This window comes from Prionailurus viverrinus, chromosome C2 (assembly GCF_022837055.1).
Source record: "Prionailurus viverrinus isolate Anna chromosome C2, UM_Priviv_1.0, whole genome shotgun sequence".
NCBI classification, from domain to species: domain Eukaryota; kingdom Metazoa; phylum Chordata; class Mammalia; order Carnivora; family Felidae; genus Prionailurus; species Prionailurus viverrinus.
The window spans coordinates 14,476,877-14,500,058 of NC_062569.1; the positions used below are offsets into that span (position 1 = coordinate 14,476,877).

A 23,182-nucleotide genomic window follows, 5' to 3' on the forward strand; every position below is an offset into this window, starting at 1 on the left:
TTTATATGATGTAATTCTATTTTATGTATGGCTGGTTTGTCTCTCATCCAACCAGACACATTTCTTAAAACCAAGTCTCCTTACTCTGCCTCTATAACACTTATCACAGTGCTGAACATGTGAAAGGCAGTCAATAAAGATGTAAGAAGAATGCTACTAACATGAACTATGTAAATTAAGAGCAGGTTTTTTAAAGAAGTGTTTTAAAAAAGTTTCAGCAAGTGTCTGGTTATCTTCTTAATCTTCTTTATTTTTATTTAAAAATTTTTTTAATGTTTATTTTTGAGAGAGAGAGAGAGAGAGAGAGAGAGAATGCAAGCAGGGGAGGGGCAGACAGAGAGGGAGACACAGAATCTGAAGCAGGCTCCAGGCTCTGAGCTGTCAGCACAGAACCGGACGCAGGGCCTGAACTCATGGACCGCAACATCATGACCTTAGCCAAAGTCAGACACTCCACCGACTGAGCCACCTAGGCGCCCCTATCTTCTTAATCTTCTCGGTCTAAATCCAATCAAGAAATAATTGCCAAATATAAAAAAATTCTAGAAAACTTAAGAAAAAGTGTAGCTTTTAAAAAATTCTTCTTTAAAGACTTTATGTTTAAGTAATTTCTACACCTAGTGTGGGACCCAAACTTAAAATCTAGAGATCAAAAGTCACATGCTCCATCGACTGAGCCAGCCAGGAGCCCTGAGAAAAAATTTTTTAAATCACCAGTACTTCCAACACCTAGAAGTAACTTCTGCCAGCATTACTTTATAGCCCTCTTTCTTCATAATTATTAGTCATAATTAGTAATCAGCCATAACTTCAATTTGAATACTTACTCGTACTTATTAAGTAAGGAATCTGCTTATTAAATAAGCATCTCCCCTGCTTAAACTCAGGAAGAACAAGGGCTGAATCTGCTTCTGTCACACTGATGTACACAGTGTAGTGTATGTGAAATGCTTGGTTCATGGGAGGTGCTCCAAGTTTATGGAATGGGTTAGTTTTGGATAGCCCTTCTTGTGTCTTCTCATGTAATTAAACCAAGGGTCAGGAAATTTTTCATGCAAGAGTCATATGGTAAATATTTTAGGATTTGTGAACCCTACGGTCTCTGCTACTCTGCTACTGCAGCCACAGGCAATACTGAAGTGATGGTCAGAGCTGTGCTCCAGTAAAACACAGAGACAGGCACTGGGCCAGACTGTGCCAGGAGACTGTAGACTGCCAACGTCGGAATAAAAAAAATGTATTGTGTCTAGTGACTCATTGCAACGATGGGTTTATTAGGATTGCAAACGCATACATATCATTTCCTTTAACATTTTTTCTAATTTTTGTTAATGTTTATTTATATTTGAGAGAGAAAGAGAGCGCAAGTTGGGGAGGAGCAGAGAGAAGGAGATACAGAATCTGAAGCAGGCTCCAGACTCTGAGCTGCAGCACAGAACTGGACACAGGGCTCAAACTCATGAGCCGTGAGATTGTGACCTGAGCCGAAATCAGACACTTCGCTGACTGAGCCACCCAGCGTCCTACAACATTTTATATAATCAACCAGACTCTGTTGACGTCTAAGTTTGGGCAATATTCCATATTCCATATAATGTGGTACTGAACATACGATGTGTATTTTATTGAACATCTCTGATCATTTCCTTAAGAGACATCGCTACCGCTGGAAATGCTAGGTTAAGCAATAGCCATATTTATGAATTTTTGTTAGAAAAAATACTCATAAGCTGGAGGAGCTTGGGAAGATAGTGGAGCAGGAAGACCTGAGCTCACCCAGTCACACATTTACAACTACACATCATCCACATTCCAGTCAATAAACCAGAAAGCAGTGGGAAGTCTGGCAGAACAGACTCTACAACTAAACATAGAGAAGAAGCTGTATCTGAAAGGTTAGAAGGTCAGAAAGGTGGAGGTGGTTATCTGCAGGAGGGAGAAATCTGTGGACATGGAGAGGGCAAAGAAACTGGCCCTTGCACCTGGGAGCTCATGCAGGAAAGACTAACTCCCATGTTTGGTTTTAAAAGCCAAAGCGGCTAAATTCGGTGAGTTTATTAAAAAAAAAAAAAAAAAAAAGTGGGACTTGAAGCCTGGAGCTTTAGAAATCGGCTGACTCAGCACGGGGCAAGCCTGGAGGGAGAGTGATAGGTGGGTCACTGCCCTTCAAGGCAGGAATCAAGGGGGACCTACCTGAGTGGCTCAGCTGGCTAAGCATCTGACTCTTTGACTCCGATCAGGTCATGATCTCACAGTTCATGAGACTGAGCCACCCCCCCCCCCAGCACTGTAGCACAGAGCCTGCTTGGGATTCTCTGTTCTCCCTTCTCTCTGCCCCATCCCCATTGTGGGCACACATACACCCTCTCTCTCTCTCAAAACAAATAAGTGAACGTTTAAAAAACCTGCTTATCCTTGTGATATTGTGATTCATGATTAAAAAAATACTTAAAAAAAAAAGAAAAAGAAAAGAAACAGCAGCCTGAGCAGAGAAGCAACATAAAAAGTTCAGTTTACAAACAATGGTGGCAAACAGGAGACAGATCTATTAATACTGACTTCAGGGGGGTGGGGGCAGGCAGGGACTCCTCCTAAAATGAGGGAGCTGGCAGGCACCATTCCTCCCCCCACTCGCCAGCATAAATTTGGGGCATGTACAGGAGGCGGGGCTGCAGGCACCTGCTACCTAGACGGCTAGCAGTGTGCCACGCCCCCCAGGCTCTCCTGAGGACTTGCCCACTCAAAACCCGCTAGCATTGGTCCTGGGCTCAGGACAAATTTTGTTGGCATATGTGTACCACATCCACCACCAGATGCATAGCTACTGCCGCCCACAGCACCCAAACACGCACCCCCAGCTACCAAAGCACATTGGGCCCAGCCATAGCCAGCCATCATCTCATGCCCCACCTAGCCTCACACCAAGGGCAGCAGCATTTTTGTAGATCAGGCACAGGACTAGTGGTCCAGAGCAAATTTTACTAACACCACCATCCAGTTGTCAAATACCCCGGCAGGCACATCCCCTAAGAGCTTGCCTGCCTGGGTCCCACTAAAAACATTGAGAGCAAGCATAGCCCACACAGGCAACGACCTTCTGCCTCCATTCGTTCCACTGAAAGGAAAAGTGACTACAACAGCAGGGCGTAAGCAATACACATAGGGTATTTTCCTGAAGTGCCAGGTTCTGGAGAACAGGGGACACTGCACTGCAAGGCACCCAAGGATCTCTTCCACACAAAGTCACTACATTCAAGATAGAAAGACACAGCTGACTTTCTTAACAGAGAAACAAATACAAAGAGGCAGGCAAAATGAGACAGAAATTTATCCCAAATAAAAGAACATGACAAGGCCACAACCAGAGATCTAAGCAAGACAGATACAAGTAACATGCCTAACAGAGAATTTAAAGCAATGATCATAAGGATACTCACTGGACTTGAGAAAAAAATGGAAGATAAGAGTGAGACCCTTAACACAGTGATAAGGAACAACACAGCAGAGATAAAGGGCTCAATAAACGAAATGAGAAAGATGCTTGCTAGCCTGGAAAGTAAGATGGAAAAAGCAGAGAAACAAATTAGTCACCTAGAAGACAGAGTAATGGACATTAACCAAACTGAACAAAAGAGAGGAAAAAGAATTATGCAAAATGTGACTAGACTTGGGGAATTCAGGGATTCCATCGAACATAATAATACTCAGATTATAGGAGTGCCAGAGAAGAAGAGAGAAAAGAGGGCAGAACATTTATTTGAAGAAATAACAGGTAGAAACTTTCCTAATGTGGGGAAAGAATCAGATATCCAGTTCCAGGAAGCACAGAGAACGCCCATCAAAATCAACAAAAGCAGATCTATATCAGGACATATTATCATTAAATTGACAAAATATAGTAATAAAGAAAAAATTTTAGAGCATCAAGACAGAAGAAAAACACTAACTTTTAAGGGAAAACCCATAAGGCTAGCAGATTTTTCGACAGAAATTTTGCAAGCTAGAGGGAGTGGCATAATATATTCAAAGTGCCGAATGAGAAAAATCTATAGCCAAGTAACTATGCCGCAAGGCTATCATTCAGAATAGGAGAGGAAAAGTTTCCCAGACACACAAAAACTAAAGGAGTTCATGACCACTAAGCCAGCCCTGCAAGAAATATGAAAGGGACTCTGTAAATGGAAAGGAGAGATCAAAAATGAACATAAAGGTAGGAAACACAAAAGCAGTAAAAATGAGTATTTCTGTAAAAAATCAGTCAAACATTCACAAAAACAGAATATAAAATATAATAACATATGCCTAAAATGTGGGGAAAAGAGAAAAGAATGGGTTCAAAGTGAAATGACCATCAACTTGATACAGACTGCTGTAGAAGAGGTTATATACAAACCTAATGGTAACCACATATCAAAAACCACTAATAAATATGCAAAGAATAAAGAGAAAGAAATCCAAATATATCACTAAAGCAAATCAGCAAAACATGAGAGAAAGACAAGAAAGGATCAGAGAAAATCTTCAGAAACAACAAGTTAGATAATAAAATGACAATAAACACATATCTATCCAAAATTGCTTTGAATGTAAATAAATGTTCCAATCAAAAGGCATAGGGTGTCAGATTGGATACAAAAACAAGACCCATCTGAATGCTGCCTACAAGAGACTCATTTCAGACCTAAAGACACCTGCCGATTAAAAGTGAAGGGACAGATAAACATCTAGCATGCAAATGGATGTCAAAAGAAAGCCAGGGTAGCAATACTTATATTGGACAAAATAGACTTTAAAACAAAGACTGTAACAAGAGACAAAAGAAGGACACTTGATAATAATAAAGAGGACAATCCAACAAGAAAATATAATTGTAAATATGTGTGCGCCCAACACAGAAGCACCCAAATACATAAAACAGTTAATAAACATAAAAGAAAGTATCGATAATAATATAATAAGAGTAGGGGACTTGAACACCCACTTATGTTAACGGTCAGATCAACTAAACATAGTATCAACCAGGAATACCAATAAGGTGAATGACACAATGGAACACATGGATTTAACAGATATATTCAGAACATTCCATCCTAAAACAATGTAATATACATTCTTTCCAAGTGCACGTTGGACATCTTCCAAAACAGACCACATATTAGTCCACAAAACAAATCTCAACAAATTCGAGTCCACAAAACAAAAACAAACAAATGATATGTGGTTACCATTCTCAACAAATTCAAGAAACTCAAAATCAAACCATGCATCTTTTTTGAGCACAATGCTATGAAACTAAAAGTCAACCACAAGAAAAAGTCTGGAAAGACCACAAATACATAGAGGTTAAATAACATGCTACTAAACAATGAATGTATCAACCAGGAAATAAAGAAAGTACATGTAAGCAAATGAAAACAGAACAGTCCAAAACTGTTGGGATGCTGCAAAAGCAGCTCTAAGAGGAAAATTTATAGCAATACAGGCCTACACCAAGAAGCAAGAAATATCTCAAATAAACAACCTAACCTTACACCCAAAGGAGCTAGAAAATAAACAAAACCTAAAACCAGAAGAAGAAAGGAAATAATAAAGATTAGAGCAGAAATAAATGATAAACAAATTTAAAAAAATAGAACAGATCAATGAAACCAGGAGCTGTTTCTTCAAAAAAAACCCAAATCAATAAAACTGATAAACCTCTAACCAGACTTATTAAGAAAAACAGAGAAAAGGACTCAAATACATAAAATTATAAATGATTTTGTATTTGTAAACACAGAAATACAAACAATTGTAAGAGAATATTGTGAAAAGGCATATGCCAACAAATTGGACTACTTAGAAGAAATGGATAAATTCCTGGAAACATATAAACTACCAAAAATGAAACCAAAAGAAGTAGAAAATTTGAACAGACCAATAATCAGCAAAGAAACTGAATCACTAATCAAAAAACTCCGAACACACAAAAGCCCAGGGCCAGATGGCTTCACAGGCAAATTCTACCAAACATTTAAAGAAGAGTTAAAACCCATTCTTCTCAAAGTATTACAAAATATAGAAAAGAAAGGAAAACTTCAAAATTCATTCTACAAGGCCAGTATTATCCTGATACCAAAACCAAAGACACCACTGAAAAAGAGAACTACAGGCCAATATCCCTGATGAACATAGATGCAAAAATTCTCAATAAAATACTAGCAAACTGAATCCAACAATACATTAAAAATATCCACCACGATGAAGTGGAATTTATTCCTGCGTTGCAAGGGTGGTTCTATATTTGCAAATCAATCAACAGCGTACATCATATCAATGAAAGAAAGAATAAGAACCATATGATCATTTCAATAGAGCAGAAAAAGATTTGACAAAGGACAATATCCAATCATTATAAAAAAAAAAAAACCAACAAAATAGGCTTAGACTGAACATACTACACCATAATAAAAGGTCATTTATGAAAAACGCACAGCTAACAACTTCAATGGAAAAAAAACTGAGAGCTTCTCCCCTAAGATCAGGAGCAGAACAAAGTCACCACTTCTATTTAACATAGTACTCCAAGTCCTAGCCACAGCAAACAGACAACAAAATAAAGGCATCCAAATCAGTTAGAAGTAAAACTTCCACTATTTGCAGATCACATGGTACCTTATAGAGAAAACCCACCAGACTCCACCAAAAAACTGCCAGAACTGATAAACAAATTCAGTAAAATCACAGGACACAAAATCAATGTACAGAAATCTCTAGCATTTCTATATATCAATAAAGCAGCAGAAAGGGTACAATTATTATTGTACCCAATAATTAGGAATAATCTTAACCAAAGAGGTGAAAGATCTTTACTCTGAAAACTAAAACACTGATGAAAGAAACTGAAAAGAACACAAAGAAATGGAGAAATATTCCATGCTCATGGATTGGAAGAACAAATATTGTTAAAATGTCTATACTACCCAAAACAATCTACGTATTTAATGCAATGCCTATCAAAATACCAATTGCATTTTTCACAGAACTGGAACCAAGAATCCTAAAATTTGTAGAGTACTACAGAAGACCCCATATAGTCAAAGCAATCTTGAGAAAGAAAAGAAAAGCTGGAGGCATCACAATTACAGACTTCAAGTTATATTACAAAGTGACACAAAAATGATACTGGCACAAAAAGAGACATAGAGACCAAGGGAACAGAAAACCTAGAAATAAACCCACAACTATATGATCAATTAATCTTCGACAAAGCAGGATCCGTTGGGAAAAGGACAGTCTCTTCAACAAATGATGTTTGGGAAAACTGGACAGCAACATGCAAAAGAATAAAAGTGGACCATTTTCTTACACCATACACAAAAATAAACTCAAAATGGGGGCGCCTGGTTGGCCCAGTCAGTTAATCACCTGACCTTTGCTTTTGGCTCAGGTTATGATCTCAGTGTCATGGGATGAATCGCTGTGTCAGGCTTCACACTGGGCACAGAGCCTGCTTAGGATTCTCTGCACTCCCCCCCCCCCCACTCTCTCTCTCTCTAAGATAAATTAATTAATTAAACTCAAAATGGATTAAAGACCTAAATGTGAAACCTGAAATCATAAAAATCCTAGAAAAGAACACAGGCAGTAGTAACCTCTTTGACATTGGCCATAGCAACTTTCTTCTAGATAAGTCTCCCGAGACAAGGGAAACAAAGCAAAAATGAACTATTGGGACTACATCAAAAAAAGTTTCAGCACAGTGAAGGAAACAATCAATAAAACTAAGACAACCTACTGAATCAGAAACGATACTCACAAAAGACATATCTGCTAAGGGTTAGTATCTAAAATATACGAAGAACTTATAAAACTCAACATCTAAAAACCAAATAATCCAATTTAGAAATGGACCAAAGACATGTACAAAACATTTCTCCAGAGAAGACATCTAGATGGCCAACAGACACATAAAAAGATGTTCATCATCACTTACCATCTGGAAAATGCAAATCAAAACTATAATGAGATATCATCTCACATCTGTCAGAACAGCTAAAATAAAAAAACACAAGAAACAACAGGTGTTGGTGAGGATACGGAGAAAAAGAAACACTTACGCACTGTTGGTGGGAATGCAAACTGGTGCAGCCACTGTGGAAAACACTATGAAATTCCTCAAAAACTTAAAAACAGAACAACCTTATGATCCAGCAATTGCACTACTGGGAATTTACCCAAAGAACGAACACACACACACACACACACACACACACACACACACACACACACACAAATTTCAAAGGGATACAAACACCCCTTTGTTTACTGCAGCATTGTTTGCAACAGGCAAACTACGGAAGCAGCCCAAGTGTCTGTGGATTGATGAATTGAAAAAGATGTGATATATACAATGGAATATTATTCAGTCATAAAAAAGAATGAAATCTTGCCATTTGCAATGACATGGAAGGAGTTAGTATTATGCTAAACTGAAATAAGTCAGCCAGAGAATGACAAATACCATATGGTTTCACACATATGTGTAATTAAAAAAAAAACAAAACCAATGAGCAAAGGTGGAGGTGGGGAGAGAGACAAACCAAGAAAAAGACTCAACTAAAGAGAACAAACTGTTACCAGAGGGGAGGTTGGTGGGGATAGGTTCAGTAGGTGATGGGGATTAAGGACCTCACTTGTCATGTACTGGCTGGTATATGGAAGTGTGAGTAACTCCACCATACACCTGAAAATAACATAACACTGTATGTTAACTAACTGGAATTAAAAACTTGAAAGAAAAAAATCCATTAACCCTTTTCATAACACTGTGCTGATCTGTATTCCTAGCCAGCAGTGTAAATACCTGCTTCTCCAAAACCTCAACATTATACACTACATGTGTTTTTTTTTTGTTTTTTTTTTTTTAATTTTTTTTTTCAACGTTTATTTATTTTTGGGACAGAGAGAGACAGAGCATGAACGGGGGAGGGGCAGAGAGAGAGGGAGACACAGAATCAGAAACAGGCTCCAGGCTCTGAGCCATCAGCCCAGAGCCTGATGCGGGGCTCGAACTCACGGACCCGTGATCGTGACCTGGCTGAAGTCGGACGCTTAACCGACTGCGCCACCCAGGCGTCCCTACATGTGTTTTCTTACCCACAGATACTTTTATCATGGACAGGATTAGAATTCTATACTTGTTTACTTTTTTCTTATTAGAAAACATTTATAAACAAGGAAATAAATCTTTCTTTAAAAATGTTTTTAATGTTTATTTTTGAGAGACAGAGAGAGAGACAGAGACAAAGAGAGTAAGCAGGGGAGGGGCAGAGAGAGAAGGAGACACAGAATCTGAAGCAGGCTCCAGGCTCTGAGCTGGCAGCACAGAGCCTGACATGGGGCCTGAACCCATGAACCATGAGATCATGACCTGGGCTGAAGTCCCTCACTGACTGAGCCACCCAGATGCCCCAAGGAAATAAATCTTAAGTATAGAACTCAATGAAACAAAGAATATACCTTTGCATCACAAACCAACAAAATAAAGAACATTAAAAATCACTCCAGTAAGTTCCTTCAAAGTTCCTTTCCAATCAGTCCCACTCCTACCCTAATGGTGCAGTTTGGATTAGTTTAGCCTATCCTAGAACACAGTATCAACTGTGTCTATTCTAGAACATATTTTTAAAAGTATCTGCTTTTATACTTTTTTTATATTTCACTCAGAATAATAGTTTTGAGATTCATCTGTGTAGTATATAAAAATAGTTTGTTCAACTGTATTGCTGAACAGTATTCCATCGTGTATGCCACCACTGGGCTATCCTTTCTCTTTTTAAGAAATACCTGGCTATTTTCCATTTTTGGCACTTGTAAATAAACCACCGTAAGTATTATTATACAGAAATGAAAACTTGTGTTGAAATGATTCATTTCTCCTGAGTAAAGCTGTTGGGTCATTGTGGGCAGGTATGTGGTTAGTATTTTCAGTGTTTTAACTGTAGCTATTATGCTGAGTATGCAATTCCAATTATATAAAGGTCCTTAGTATACCATTCTGCAGATCACTGAGATTCCATTCATCTTTTTAAATTATTTTTTATTGTTTATTATTTAAAAAAAAATTTTTTAATGCTTATTTATATTTTTGAGAGAGAAACAAAAGAGTGCAAGTGAGGTAGGGGCAGAGGGAGAGAGAGGGAGACACAGAATCCGAAGCAGGCTCCAGGCTCTGAGCTGTTAGCACAGAGCCCAACACGGAGCTCAAACCCACAAACTGTGAGACCATAACCCGAGCCGAAGTCAGATGCTTAACCGATTGAGCTACCCAGGCGTCCCTATTTTTTTTTTTTAACATTTATTTAACTTGAGAGAGAGAGAGAAAGAGAGAGAGAGGGAGGGAGTGTGTGTGTGTGTGTGTGTGTGTGTGTGTGTGTGGTATGGACAGAGAGAGAGGGAGAACGAAAGTTCTGAGCAGGCTCCACACTGTCAGTGCAGAACCTGATGCAGGGCTCAAACTCACTGGGAGATCAATGACCTGAGCCGAAATCAGGAGTCAGATGCTTAACCAACTGAGCCACCCAGGCATCTCTCCTCTTTTCCTTGCCTTTTGTATTTCAGTTGATCTATCTTTAGAGTCATGATTCCTGCCATTTCCATTCTGAAGTTCTTACATCAGACACTGTATTTTTCAGTTGTAAAATTTTGATTTGGGCCTTTTTTTATTATTATTATTTTGAATTCTCTGTTAAGATTTACTCTTTTTATTCATTGCAAGTATACTTTCCTTTACATTCTTAAGCAATTCCAATAACTGATTTAACATTCTTCTCTGATTCGAACTTCTTAGTTATCTTCAAGTTAGCCTCTGTTGATTGCTTTTGAGAATATATCATGTTTTCTTGTTTCTGTGCACATGGAGTAATTTGGCATTCTATCATGTATGTAAAATGTTTGGATTCTGTTTTCTTTTTAATTTTTTATTTACACTTATTTCTTTTTGAGAGACAGAGCACAAGTGGGGGAGGGGTTGAGAGAGAAGGAGACACAGAATCCAAAGCAGGTTCCAGGCTCTGAGCAAACTGTCAGCACAGAGCCCGAGGAGGGCTCAAACCCACGAACTGTGAGATCATGACCTGAGTGGAAAATCAGACACTCAACTGACTGAGCCACCCGGGTGTCCTAGATTCTGTTCCTTTTTGGGGGAAAAAAAAAAATTTTTTTTTTCCTTTTTCATTTAAACAGTCAATTTTATTTGCTGATCTCAAACTGTGGAACCTGAAGTCCCCTGCAAGGTATAGTGGTTCTTTACCCTGAACCGAGTGGCTTGGAATTTGCTCCACATGTAGTTTAAGATTGAGCCAGAGACATACACAGAGTTTATACACCATGAGGCTCACCTTCTCTAGCTCTCAACTTGCTGGGATTTATCCCTTCCCCTCCTCTTACACCATCACGCACAAATACCAAGTTTTCTAAGTAGTTACACCAAACCCTGTTTTTGATCCTTCAGATCAGTAAGACTAGAGGGTTTTATTTTGTTTGCTTATTAGGTCAGAGTTGTAACCACCCTACAGGGTGGAGACCCACCCGGTACTATTCCCTTCCTTCACTGTGATTCCTCTCCGATTTCCACTTGCTTTCTTGTCTACTCTCCAATGTCTTCATATAGTTGTTTTATATTTTGTTCATAGTTTATAGTTGTTTTCTGCAGAAAAACATGTGCAATAACAGCTACTAGGCCATGCCAGAAGCTAAACTTCTGTTACGGACTTTTAAATCATATCAAGTTTATAGGTTACATATAGTACGGTAGGGTGTGTTTTGCAATGCACTCACTGAAAGTAAAAGCAGCTATTTTTCTTGTTTAATAATATGTAATTTGTCAGGGCACCTGAGTGGCTCAGTCAGTGAAGTGTCCAAGTTCGGCTTAGGTCATGATCTCGTGGTTTGTGGGTTTGAGCCCCGTGTCAGGCACCACGCTGACAGTGTGGAGCCTGCTTGGGATATTCTCTCTCTCTCTCTCTCTCTCTCTCTGCCCCTCCCTGACTCATGTTTTCTCTCTCAGAATAAACTTAAAAAATAATAATAAAATTTAATTTGTCCAAAAAAACCTTTTTGTGCTCTGCTTATTTTTTAAATTGGATGTTCACCAATTCCTTACAGGTAAGAAGTCTATAAATTAAGGATAGCAAACCTTTGTTACACATATTACAAATATATTTTCCTAATCTGTGAACTTTCTATTATGTTTGTAGTGTATGAACATAAAAAGGTTTTATTTTTTATATTTTTAAAGTTTTGTATTATTAAATATAACATCTGATTCTTTGAAGTTTTTTTTAAAAAACTACATGTTCATTATGGAGAATTTTTTAAAAATCCTTTCTATAAAAATAAAAATTACCCAGCATTCCTTCTTTTTACTCTCATACCCTTTTATGGCTGTTTTTTTAAACATCAGGTATACTTCCAGTCATCTGGAAGTCTGTTTAACATTTTCTGCTGAAATTGACATTATATACATTGTATGACCCAGAAATCCCATTTCTATGCTATAAATCATAGCACATCCATATAATGGTACTATATAGCAATGAAAATGAAGGAACCATTACTACTTACAAAAACATGGATGAATCTAACAATACGACGTTGAGTAAACAAAGCTAGACACCAAAGATCACACACTGTATGGTTCCATTTAAATCAAAACAAAGGCAAATTAATCTATGTAGTTCTCAGGCAAAATGTGGTTGATTTTAGCAAAGGAGAAAAGGGAGAGCGATTAAAAGAGGGCCCAAAGAAGGCTGGCTTCTGGTAATTTCTATTTCCTGACTTTAATTCTGGCTACACATATATGTTTACTGTCACAATAAGTCATCAAGCTACAAACTTGTTATTTGTGCATGCAAGATACAAAAAAGCTTATGTTTTCATTCTGAAGAATATGAAAAAGCTATGCAGAAGAAAAGAAACCTATTATCCACCTTCTTTATCCCATGTTTCCAGATACTTACTACATTTTGGATGTATTTTTTTTTCAACATATATTTATAATGGTATTCGAATTATACCAGGTACATGATATTTTTAAAAACTTTAGAGACACAGAGAGAGAGAGATGGAGAGTGAGTGGGGGGGGGTGGGCAGCAGAGGAAGGGGAAGAAGGGGGGGGGAGAGAAGGGGAGAGGGGGGGAGGGGGGGGAGAGGGGGAGAATGTCAAGCAGGCTTCAAGTTCAGCGTGGAGCCTTGATGCAGGGCTCAATACCACAACCATGAAGTCATGACCTGATCCGAAATCAAGAGTTGGATGTTTAAATGACTGTGCCATCCAGGCACCTGACGCTGTTTTTGATTGATCCCCTTCATAGTATGCGAGGCAGCCACTTCCAACTGATTAAAGTCAGCATAGATAAACTATATTTGCAATGTCTGACAATTAAATGGGATGTTAATTCCAGCACTAAGCTGGGAATTAAGATACCTGGATTCTAATATCAACTAGGACATATTAACAACTCCTACGATACTGAATAGGTAACTTAATCTCTTCATTGTGGTAGGAGACCATAACCTCATATTCCCCTCAGTACTTAGCACCATTATTTTCCCCACTAGTACTGAAGCATAGTTTGTTAAATTAACAAATCAGCGCAATTATGATTTGCTCTGCAAGGGAAGTGGTCTATGTGGAATCTTAAAGGAAAACCAAGAAATAAAAATGTTAGCTTTTAATCTAGCATCGTTCAAGTTAAAATTGTGTGCCAAATGTACACTAGGAGAACTTGCACTATTTACATAAAAATATTGGAAAAACACCAGAACCACCGCAGTTGGATAAACATTCTACCCCTTTGTTTCCCTTTAAAACAATGATTAATTTTTACTACTGTTTAACACAATGGTTTCAAACTTACATGCCTAATAGACATCTCAAGAGTTAACCTGTCCAAAACTAAACTCTTAATATATCAATCACTAAAAACTGAACTAAAATAATAATATTTCTCCACACGCATTCTTCCTCATCTCTGCTAACTACAATTTCATCCTTTTACTTGTTCAGGACAATAATAGGGAGTAGTTATGTCTTTCCCTGTGCCCTCTTATCTTCAAATTATATCTTGGATGTGCTCATTCTATTTTTTAAGGTTTATTTGGAGAGAGAAAGAGAGAAAGTGCACACAAGTGGGGGAGGGGCAGAGAGAGGGAGGGAGAGAGAAAGAGAATCCCTAACAGGGTCTGTGCTGTCAGCACAGATCCCAAAGCAGGGCTTGATCTCATGAACCGTGAGATCATGACCTGAGCTGAAATCAAGAGTTGGACACTCAACTGACTCAGCCACCCAGGTGCCTGGGATGTGCAATCTCATCATCTCCACTGCTGCCACCCTTTTAATCCACCATCACTTGCCTCTTGCATTATCACAATCACACTCTTAAACTGGTGTCCCTGATTCTGCCCTTGTCCCTACTGCATTTATACTTAACAGAGCAGTTGCTATTAAACAGTAAATCAGACCCTGTCTCTCTCCACTGCTCTAAGCCATCCGAGTTTTCCATTTCTCTCCCTAGTACCTGTGAGTCCTCGGTACTTTATTCTGCCCCCAATCACCCTGCTGAACCCCTCACTTTTCCCTCTCCTCCTCACTCATTCCACCTCACCACAGTGATCTTTCAGGTGGTCCTCAAACATGCCAGCTCTGTCTAGCGCTTCAATGTCTGCAAGTACTGTTCACATCACTCTTCCCAGAGACGCCTGCACATCTCACTCCATCACCTGTCACACATTTTGTGCAAACGTCCCTCGGTGAGACCTACGTTGCCCACCTACTAAAAACTGCTGCCCCATTCTAGCACCAGTGCTCCCCACGGCCCTCACTCAACTTTAGTTTTCTCCACATCACTTGTATTTACTTATAATAACCTACAATATTTATCTCCCTCCGTTGAAATGTAAGGTCCATAACGGTAAAAATTTTTGTCTGCTTTATTCACTGTTCACATAATGGTGGCTAGGAAATACTCACTAAACATTTTTGAATGACTTATGTTCCATATAACCCTCAGGTTCCATTCAACTGTTTAAAGGAACGTGAAAAGTCTGTTTTTGCTTATAAAAACATACAATCATTGACTGACACTAAAATATTTGCAAACAGTATTATCAAATATAAACACATTGGAGAAAACCAATGTATTAAATACATTAAACATATTAAAATATTAAAATATATTAAATATGATGCCAGATAAACTTGTTTATGGGCCTCAGATTAATATTTCTGTATCTGTTTAATTGAATGGTACTCCAAAAATCTGAGTACAATTTCTCTTAAAGTGAAATATTTAAAATTCTTATAGCAAAACCACTGAAAGGCAAGGTATAGGAAACCAGGAATATAATAAAAACTTGCTAATGAAGTAACAGCAGAATAGTTAGCTTATATTTTGTGTTAATATTTATTCACTGTAACGATATTTCTAAGTTTCAAGTTATGTAATTCTTTGCTTTTGTGTTCAAATGTACACTTTTCACACTTAAACCTTCAAAAATAAGTTGCATAAATTAGATGTCTAAAATAGTAAATTCATCTGCCCCGACAAAATTCCCAGCTAAGTCAGTCATTTAAAGATTTAGCATTTAAAGGTTTAACTTACTTCAAGGCTCCTGGGTGGCTCAGTTGGTTAAGCGTCCTACTCTTGGTTTCTTGGCACAGGTAATGACCTCACGGTTTGTGGGATCAAGCCCCGAGATGGGCTCTGTGCTGACAGTGCAGAACCTTCTTGGGATTCTCTCTCTCCCTTTCTGTCCCTCCCCTGCTCTCACTCTCTCTCAAAATGAACATTTTTAAAAAAGATTTAACTTACTTCTAAAACAGATTGCACTTTTCTCTGTGAGAAGAAAACTAGCCAATTTATTCAAGACTATTTCTGTACAATTATAATTTTATTACACAATTGCCTTGTTATTCAGAAACAAGACAGTCATAATAAGCCATTAAGTCCTACAATACAGGCATGAATTAACAAATGTAACTGAGAACCACTAAATCAATGAGTAATGACCGCTACATACTTTGCTCAGTTGTTTTAAAAACAATTCAGCTGTATTTGTCAGATATAGGTCTATTACATGCAGCGAATGTTATGACAGCAGGCCTGATAGGCATACACAGATACTTATTGGCAATTAATTTGTATTACGTCCATGGCAGACAGGGGGGAAACATGGTGGGACTGACGCTGCCATCCTCAGAAAAGCCTGTTTGTGCGGTTGGCCTTTAGCCGGTGCCTGACAACTTGGATTTTGGGAGTGTTCCCACCATTCCCTAATTGCTAAGAGTGGCTCACCGTGTCTAAACTGTTTGTGCAAACCATATGGTTTATGCTGAACACCTGCTTTCCTTCTGGGAGTCTGAAATTTTGGTAATGCTAACCAAAGGATGCCCATGTGACAAACTCCTCATAAAAACTCTGTTTCTAATGGGTTTCCCTGCTGGACAACATTTCACACATGCTGTCATAGTTCAACACTGGAGGAATTAAGCACATCCTGAGCGACTCTATTGGGGAGAGGACTCTTGGAAGCTTGAGCCTGGTTTCTTCCGAACCTCATCTCATGTGCCTTTTTCCTTTGCTGGTTTTGCTTGTGTCCTTTGCCTGTAATAAATCTTAGCCATGAGTATGAGTATGTGATGAGTCCTGTGAGTCCTCTTAGCAAATCACCAAACCCAGCAGGGGTTGTGGAGATCCCTGCCACAGGTGCAGGTGCAGAGTTCTTCTCCGTAGAGCTGTACCTTAATGCTCTGTATTTCTATATATTTTTCTATATATTCTCTGTAGAGCTGTACCTTACTGCTCTATATTTCTTAGAGTACATAACATAACCTTATACATAACAGATACGAATCATGTTTGGAGATTTTATATACTACCCTCCTAGTCTATCCAAAATAGCTGCATTTCCACTTCAGCGTTCGTCAACATTGGTGAACTACTAAATGGCAAAAATATACGTGGCAATAATAGCACCATTCAAACAAAGGAAAAGTTTTTGGCAGGTTCGAGTAACACAGTTGGATAGATTGATTACTTTGACCATCTGCAGTCTACAGCCCTCCAATTTGTTTTACAAATGTTTGGGTAGTTTTCTGCCTGTAGACATCCTAAAGAATATCCAAAGTATTCTTAATTTGATTTTATCATCAGCTCACATTCTTTGGGATTCAGAAAAATGTGACATATTTAATTGCATGTGACTGACAGAAGTCAGGCAGTTTTTCAAGCTTCTGTGTTCACTACTGCTCTGGAATGTTTCAAAGAAGTGAACAATCCATGCTTCCTTATGCTTTATATAATTTCTTTAGAAGTAACCCCACCTGGGGCACCTGGGTGGCTCAGAAGATTAAGTGTCCACCTCTTGATTCTGGCTCAGGTCAGAATCTCACCGTTTGTGACTTTGAGCCCCACTCAGGGCTCTGCACTGACAGTGAGGAGCCTGCTTGGTATTCCTTCTCCCTCCCTCTCTCTGCCCCTCCCTCCCTCCCGCTCTCTCTCAAGAATGAATGGATGGATGAATGAATGAACATTAAAAAAAAAAAAACAAAAAAAAAAACTAACCCAACCTCTTGGCCAGAAGATCAAAAAGACTGCAGAAGACACTGATACAGAAGAAACATTAAAATAAGGTAAAAGAAGACCCAAAGACTGAAAGGAGTCAGTGGGCAGGAGGATACACCTAGGTTAAAGACCAATCCAGGCCACCCCAGTACATCCCTGTACAGGCCACCCCAGTACATCCCAAGAGTACTTTCTTGGTCTTGAAGTGTCATAGCAATAACAACAAAAAAAGCGTTATTATATTTAAAGCAAAATTCATTATCAAACATGGAAACTTTATATCAAATGCCAACTATACAATTCAAAAAAAGCAACAAAACAATGAATTTTTACAAAACAGCAATTCAGGGACTCTACCTCTCATGGACTATTTCCAGAGGAGAAACTATAACATTAGAATGCATACTTGACTAATATATACATATGATCTACAGTATATATATGACAAACTATATATTACATACAACATATATGACAAGTGATATTACTAACACAGAAAATAGAAATCATTAAATTACTAACATAGAAAATATAAGTCATTAAATTAGCAAAGAGTCAAACACATGGAAAAAGTCACGGGGTGGAAGTAGCCTCCAGAGGTCATCAAAGCATCTTCCTTTTAAAACACCACACGTTGGTAACTCCCAGATCCAAGAAAAGCAATGATTCCGCCATCACACTTGATGGAAGAGAATTTCTGTTTTGGCTTTTGGGAAGCGGGGATACTGGGAGACAGGACATTCTAGAATTTTCCTTAAGTTCCATTCCCAACATAATGATCATTGTGCTAACGTCTACAAATGCACTTTGGTAATTTACGTCAGCAGCTCTATTCACTGTCAATATCACTGGCAGAAGAAGAATATTATGAAGTTTCATTTTCTATCCAAATCAGTTGATCACTTGCTTTTCTGTTGATATATGTCCTACCAACAGTTTATGATCTTGTCAAAGTTTATGTAATAACAAGATCAGGATTTTCAATTCTACATCTAATCTCTAGGTCAAGCTACCTTTACTCATCAAATCAAAGTGAAATTCCGAAAGAAAACGTGAGGAGTACTACTTTTCTTTTCAGAAAGAACACAAAAAAGCCTATTTTATAAAGACAAAGATTGTCATGTCGACACCAGTTTAACACAAACACTGCTTAACTGTCACCCAAAAGCTGAGATTTTTCTTGTTGCAGGTTATAGTTTTCACTATTTTGAAATCGTAAAGTTACTGCAACTTTATAGAAATCCACTGTAGAATAAGGATTATATAATTGTAAATAAAAGTTAAATTTCCAAAGTATTAAGTTATGTAACAATGAAACATTCGAAATGCGATCTGCTACTTAAGACAAACTTTAATTCTGTTTAAACATAAGATGAAATGTGCAACTCAGACTAAATAGTGTATAGTAAAAACCAATAGTGTATATATAGATAATGAAGGTATCACAGAAACTGGTTAAAAATTATAATGAAGAGAGAACTAGTAAGAATATAGCAACCTGGCTGAAATTGATATTCATTAGGGTACTCGTCACATCAATAGGGAGCATTTGGACTCTGTGGTCTTTATCAGTGTCCCAGCTGGTAATGGTTGAAGGTTAATGCCTTACCCCATTCTGTTCAATTTTCTATCCTAATTAGCCCTCCAAATCTATAGCTGTGAGCACCAAGTGTCTGTGCTCAAAAGAAACTAATTAATGCTAGCAAATTAGATCAAGTCCAAAGATCCAACAGCCAAACTCTTAGTTAAATGCTCCTTGTTAATAGGAAGTGTAGCTGTCAATAACTGCTGTTGGTGACTATAATGAGGCATCTTTCTTTCATTGAAAGTGATTTCATTTCTCTTTGTCCCTGGAAAAGCTGTTCCATTCCCTTCACAAACCTAAGTTGCTGGCAGTCTGACCCAATTCTTATGATCAGCTGGGTTGAAATGACATGCAAAAAAAATCAAACAGAAAAGCTTTCCTACATAATCAGGTTTCAGGCACTTAGCAGAAAGTCAGATCACTTATTAAAATTCCTATATCTTTATCCAAGAACTATACAATTAGCACACATAATGCTTTTATATAAAATCCTATAAGTATTTAATAAAGCAAAGGCCGTAAACAGTAAATAAACTACAAGGGAAGTGTCCTGATTCTAAATTACATCTTATTGTTCAGTTCAAATGCAGCTGTTCTGCTATTACTTAAGCATATGATACCAGTGCATGTTTTTTACTAAATCACATGGTTAGGCAGGAAGAATACTAAAGATTATTGTTTATAAAATAATCAGTTTTAGATTCTCTAACTCTGTTTTGGACCACATGGCCTAAAAAAAAAAATCAATATACGATTATCTATAAAATATTCAAATATTCAAAAACCAATAGTTAAAACATGTTCTCATAGAGACAAATGCATTGAAGTAACCCAAGCAGACCTCAAATTTTAAGATGCTTTCAGTCTTCTGAAGATTTTAAGCATATTTAAAAAAAACAAAAGCTTAACCAAGGCAATGCCCGAAAAACTTAACTTTTGATAAAGAAGTGATGAATCACTAAATTCTACACCTGAAACCAATTTTACCATATCTGTAAACTAGAATCTAAATATTTAAAAAGTGAAGAGTAAAAATTTTTCTGTACCATTATGATAGTAGTTGTGCAACACAAACTAATAAATATTTTAAAGTTATACTCTCTTTCCTTCATTTCAAAAACCAAACACACAGTTACATTGACTAAGAGTAAGCAAAGGCAGTTCTGAAACCCACTCTAATTATTCTGCATTTTCATCTGAACCATGTGAGTAAAACCTCAATCTATAATTGAATTAGCTAGGTTTATTTCATTCTAGATATCAGAGTAATGTGTTAAAAACACCATAAATATAGCTCATATTCATCACTTTGGACCAATTATCAGTAATGAGTAAATTTTCCTAGTAGTGACAAGTTAACCCTGTAACTTCATTACACGTTGTTAATTTTTTTCCTCCCTCACCTGAGTCAGGATATTTAGTTATTTTTTAAGTTCTGAGGCAAGTGGAGGATTACCTCTTGAGATGATCAGCATGACACCTGCCAATGCCAGCGTGGCACCAAACCTGTCTGCAGGTGGCAATGGGTTAATTTCTCCTGACACCTGGGGGTGTGGGTGGAAGGGAGGTGCTCTGATTAAACAACTAATTCATGGTGAAAGCAAAGCTAGTATCGCAGAATGATACTATCAACTTATTGATAATATACTGATTTATGGATGGATTTAATTTAAATCTAATTTATGAATGGCTCTCAAACTGGAATAGGTCATAGGAAGTCATTTAAGAAACAGAAATGATCATCACACAAGGTCCGCTCTAAGAAATTACTCTTTCACTGCTCCCATCGATTCCAAAGGTCATTCTCAAAGAAGAGCATCAAAGGGACAGAAATGTTCCCAGCATCCAAACGTTGTTGACACAGTCCCGAAACACAGTTGACAGAGCCTGGCTCTCCTGTCGAGAAATTTGCTATGGAACTGCAGCCCATCGTCCTCACAAAGAATCACTGAGGTCCCTCAAGGAGGAAGAGACTACAGGGAAAAGTGGCTCCGCAGCCAGAAAAACAGTCTACATCAGCAGAACTTTGCTACTTCTTTTAGATGGCCATTCCATGAGGTAGAATTTCTTAAGAGGGCATTTCTGCAGCAATACTGCGTCTGCTTTTCTAATTACCCACCATTTGTGGTCTCATTTTTCACCTTCTGCTGCTCCGTTTACATTTTTTCACTAAATGTTATATATTAATCAACCATTAGCTCTAGATTTATAGAATACAGGAATAATTCACGTTAAGAAACATTTTCCAAAGAAAATATGTGCGTGTGGGTGCCTAGTGCATGCATTTACAGAAATATCTTTCACTCAGAGATGTAAAATACAGAGAAGTAAAAATAAAAACAAAAACAAAAAAAACCCGGCCTCGTTGTAAGTAGTACTGGGATTCCATTAACAATTCAATAATAGACAATGACCTCAAAGAAAATCATCTTAGAATATATATGTCTGTGTGAATATGTTGATGAAGAAAAAACAGGTACATGTTACATTTGATGTTTCTTCTTTCCCTATCAAAATCGCCAGAATAACTTGTTTCTCTAAAATACTCATACCAAGTTTTTCTCTACATACAACTGTACTTCTGGGAAAAAATATTTTTTCTTAGTAATTTGGGAGAATATTTTTAAATTGTAAATGAATTGAACACCGTCTGGAAGTTCTGAAAGCTGAAATATTGGTATCTCAGTGAAAGGGTGAGAAACAATTCATACATATTAATTCATTGACTATTTGACTCTAAGGCTAAGGATTAAATTCAGATCATATTATAAAAAATGTATTTGATCTTTATATGAATATTTGAATCTTACCTTGAACTTGTTCAGAACATCTCTCTCGGGCTTTCTCTCTCATTATTTTAGGGATCAAAACATCCTTTTCGACATGTCTGAGATGCTGCTCTGGAAAAAAAAAAAAAAGATCTTTCTTTAATATAGTGAAGTTTCAATTAAATCACCAGTTTGAGGAAGAAATAAGCACTCTGGTTTATTCAAAATAAAAGCCTATACAAACATACTAAAAACTGACTCTTAAAACCTCATAAAATTGTGGCTATTTTCATCACTAAAAATCATTCTGAATATTTCTTATACACAACAGAAAAAAATGTGGGACATAGACAGTGTCTTTCTAAAAATTTCTGCAAGCTATATTGTAACACTTTATTTGATAACATATTCTACGCAATCTTGTCAAAATTAAAGCCATAAACTAAAACAGTATAATTTTGCTTTTTAATACAATCCACAAAAAGAGAATTTTTTTTTTTAATTTTTTTTTTTTTCAACGTTTATTTATTTTTGGGACAGAGAGAGACAGAGCATGAACGGGGGAGGGGCAGAGAGAGAGGGAGACACAGAATCGGAAACAGGCTCCAGGCTCTGAGCCATCAGCCCAGAGCCCGACGCGGGGCTCGAACTCCCGGACCGCGAGATCGTGACCTGGCTGAAGTCGGACGCTTAACCGACTGCGCCACCCAGGCGCCCCGAGAATTTTTATCAATAGTGAGATCCAAGGATAGATGAAGAGATCCAAGATTAAGAGATTCTCAACCTGGTAATAAGAGTAGCCTAAGAAAGAAAGAACCGTCAGAAGAAGAAAAAGTAGAACTACATGTGCACATAAAAACAGCATGTGAGATTTCTGTGCATTTTAAACAAAACTACCACAATTAGACTAAAATGGTAGACAGAACACCTGCTTCAGGGTCCTACCAGTGTCTTAAATTCATAGAGAGTCCTGAAAAATAAAAGCTACTCCGATGTAGCTTGGGCCGGGGTCGTCAGAAAAATCAAAATGATCAGGAATCTCTTTGAAAGACAAAAGGCAGATGAGATCAGATTAAAGGAGGTAATCATATACCCACAGGTTTTTCCGAGGGAAAAAAACTGATGCCAAAAGTAGGCACTGCTCCATGCACCGAAGCAGCAAACACGGGCAGCCAGAGACTTCCCTGAAGAAAACCAAAGCATAATCGGTTGAAATACCTCAG

At 37.7% G+C, this 23,182-nt stretch overlaps 1 protein-coding gene across 1 annotated transcript in view; it reads right to left on the reverse strand.

Annotated features, from left to right (window-relative positions):
• The window catches only part of CMC1 (C-X9-C motif containing 1), an 88,845-nt gene that overhangs the window by 38,528 nt on the left and 27,135 nt on the right, over window positions 1–23,182 (reverse strand). Inside the window, exon 2 of the mRNA XM_047876549.1 lies at window positions 22,002–22,091. Coding sequence (XP_047732505.1) covers window positions 22,002–22,091 — 90 coding nt within the window. The remainder of the gene's footprint in view (window positions 1–22,001; window positions 22,092–23,182) is intronic.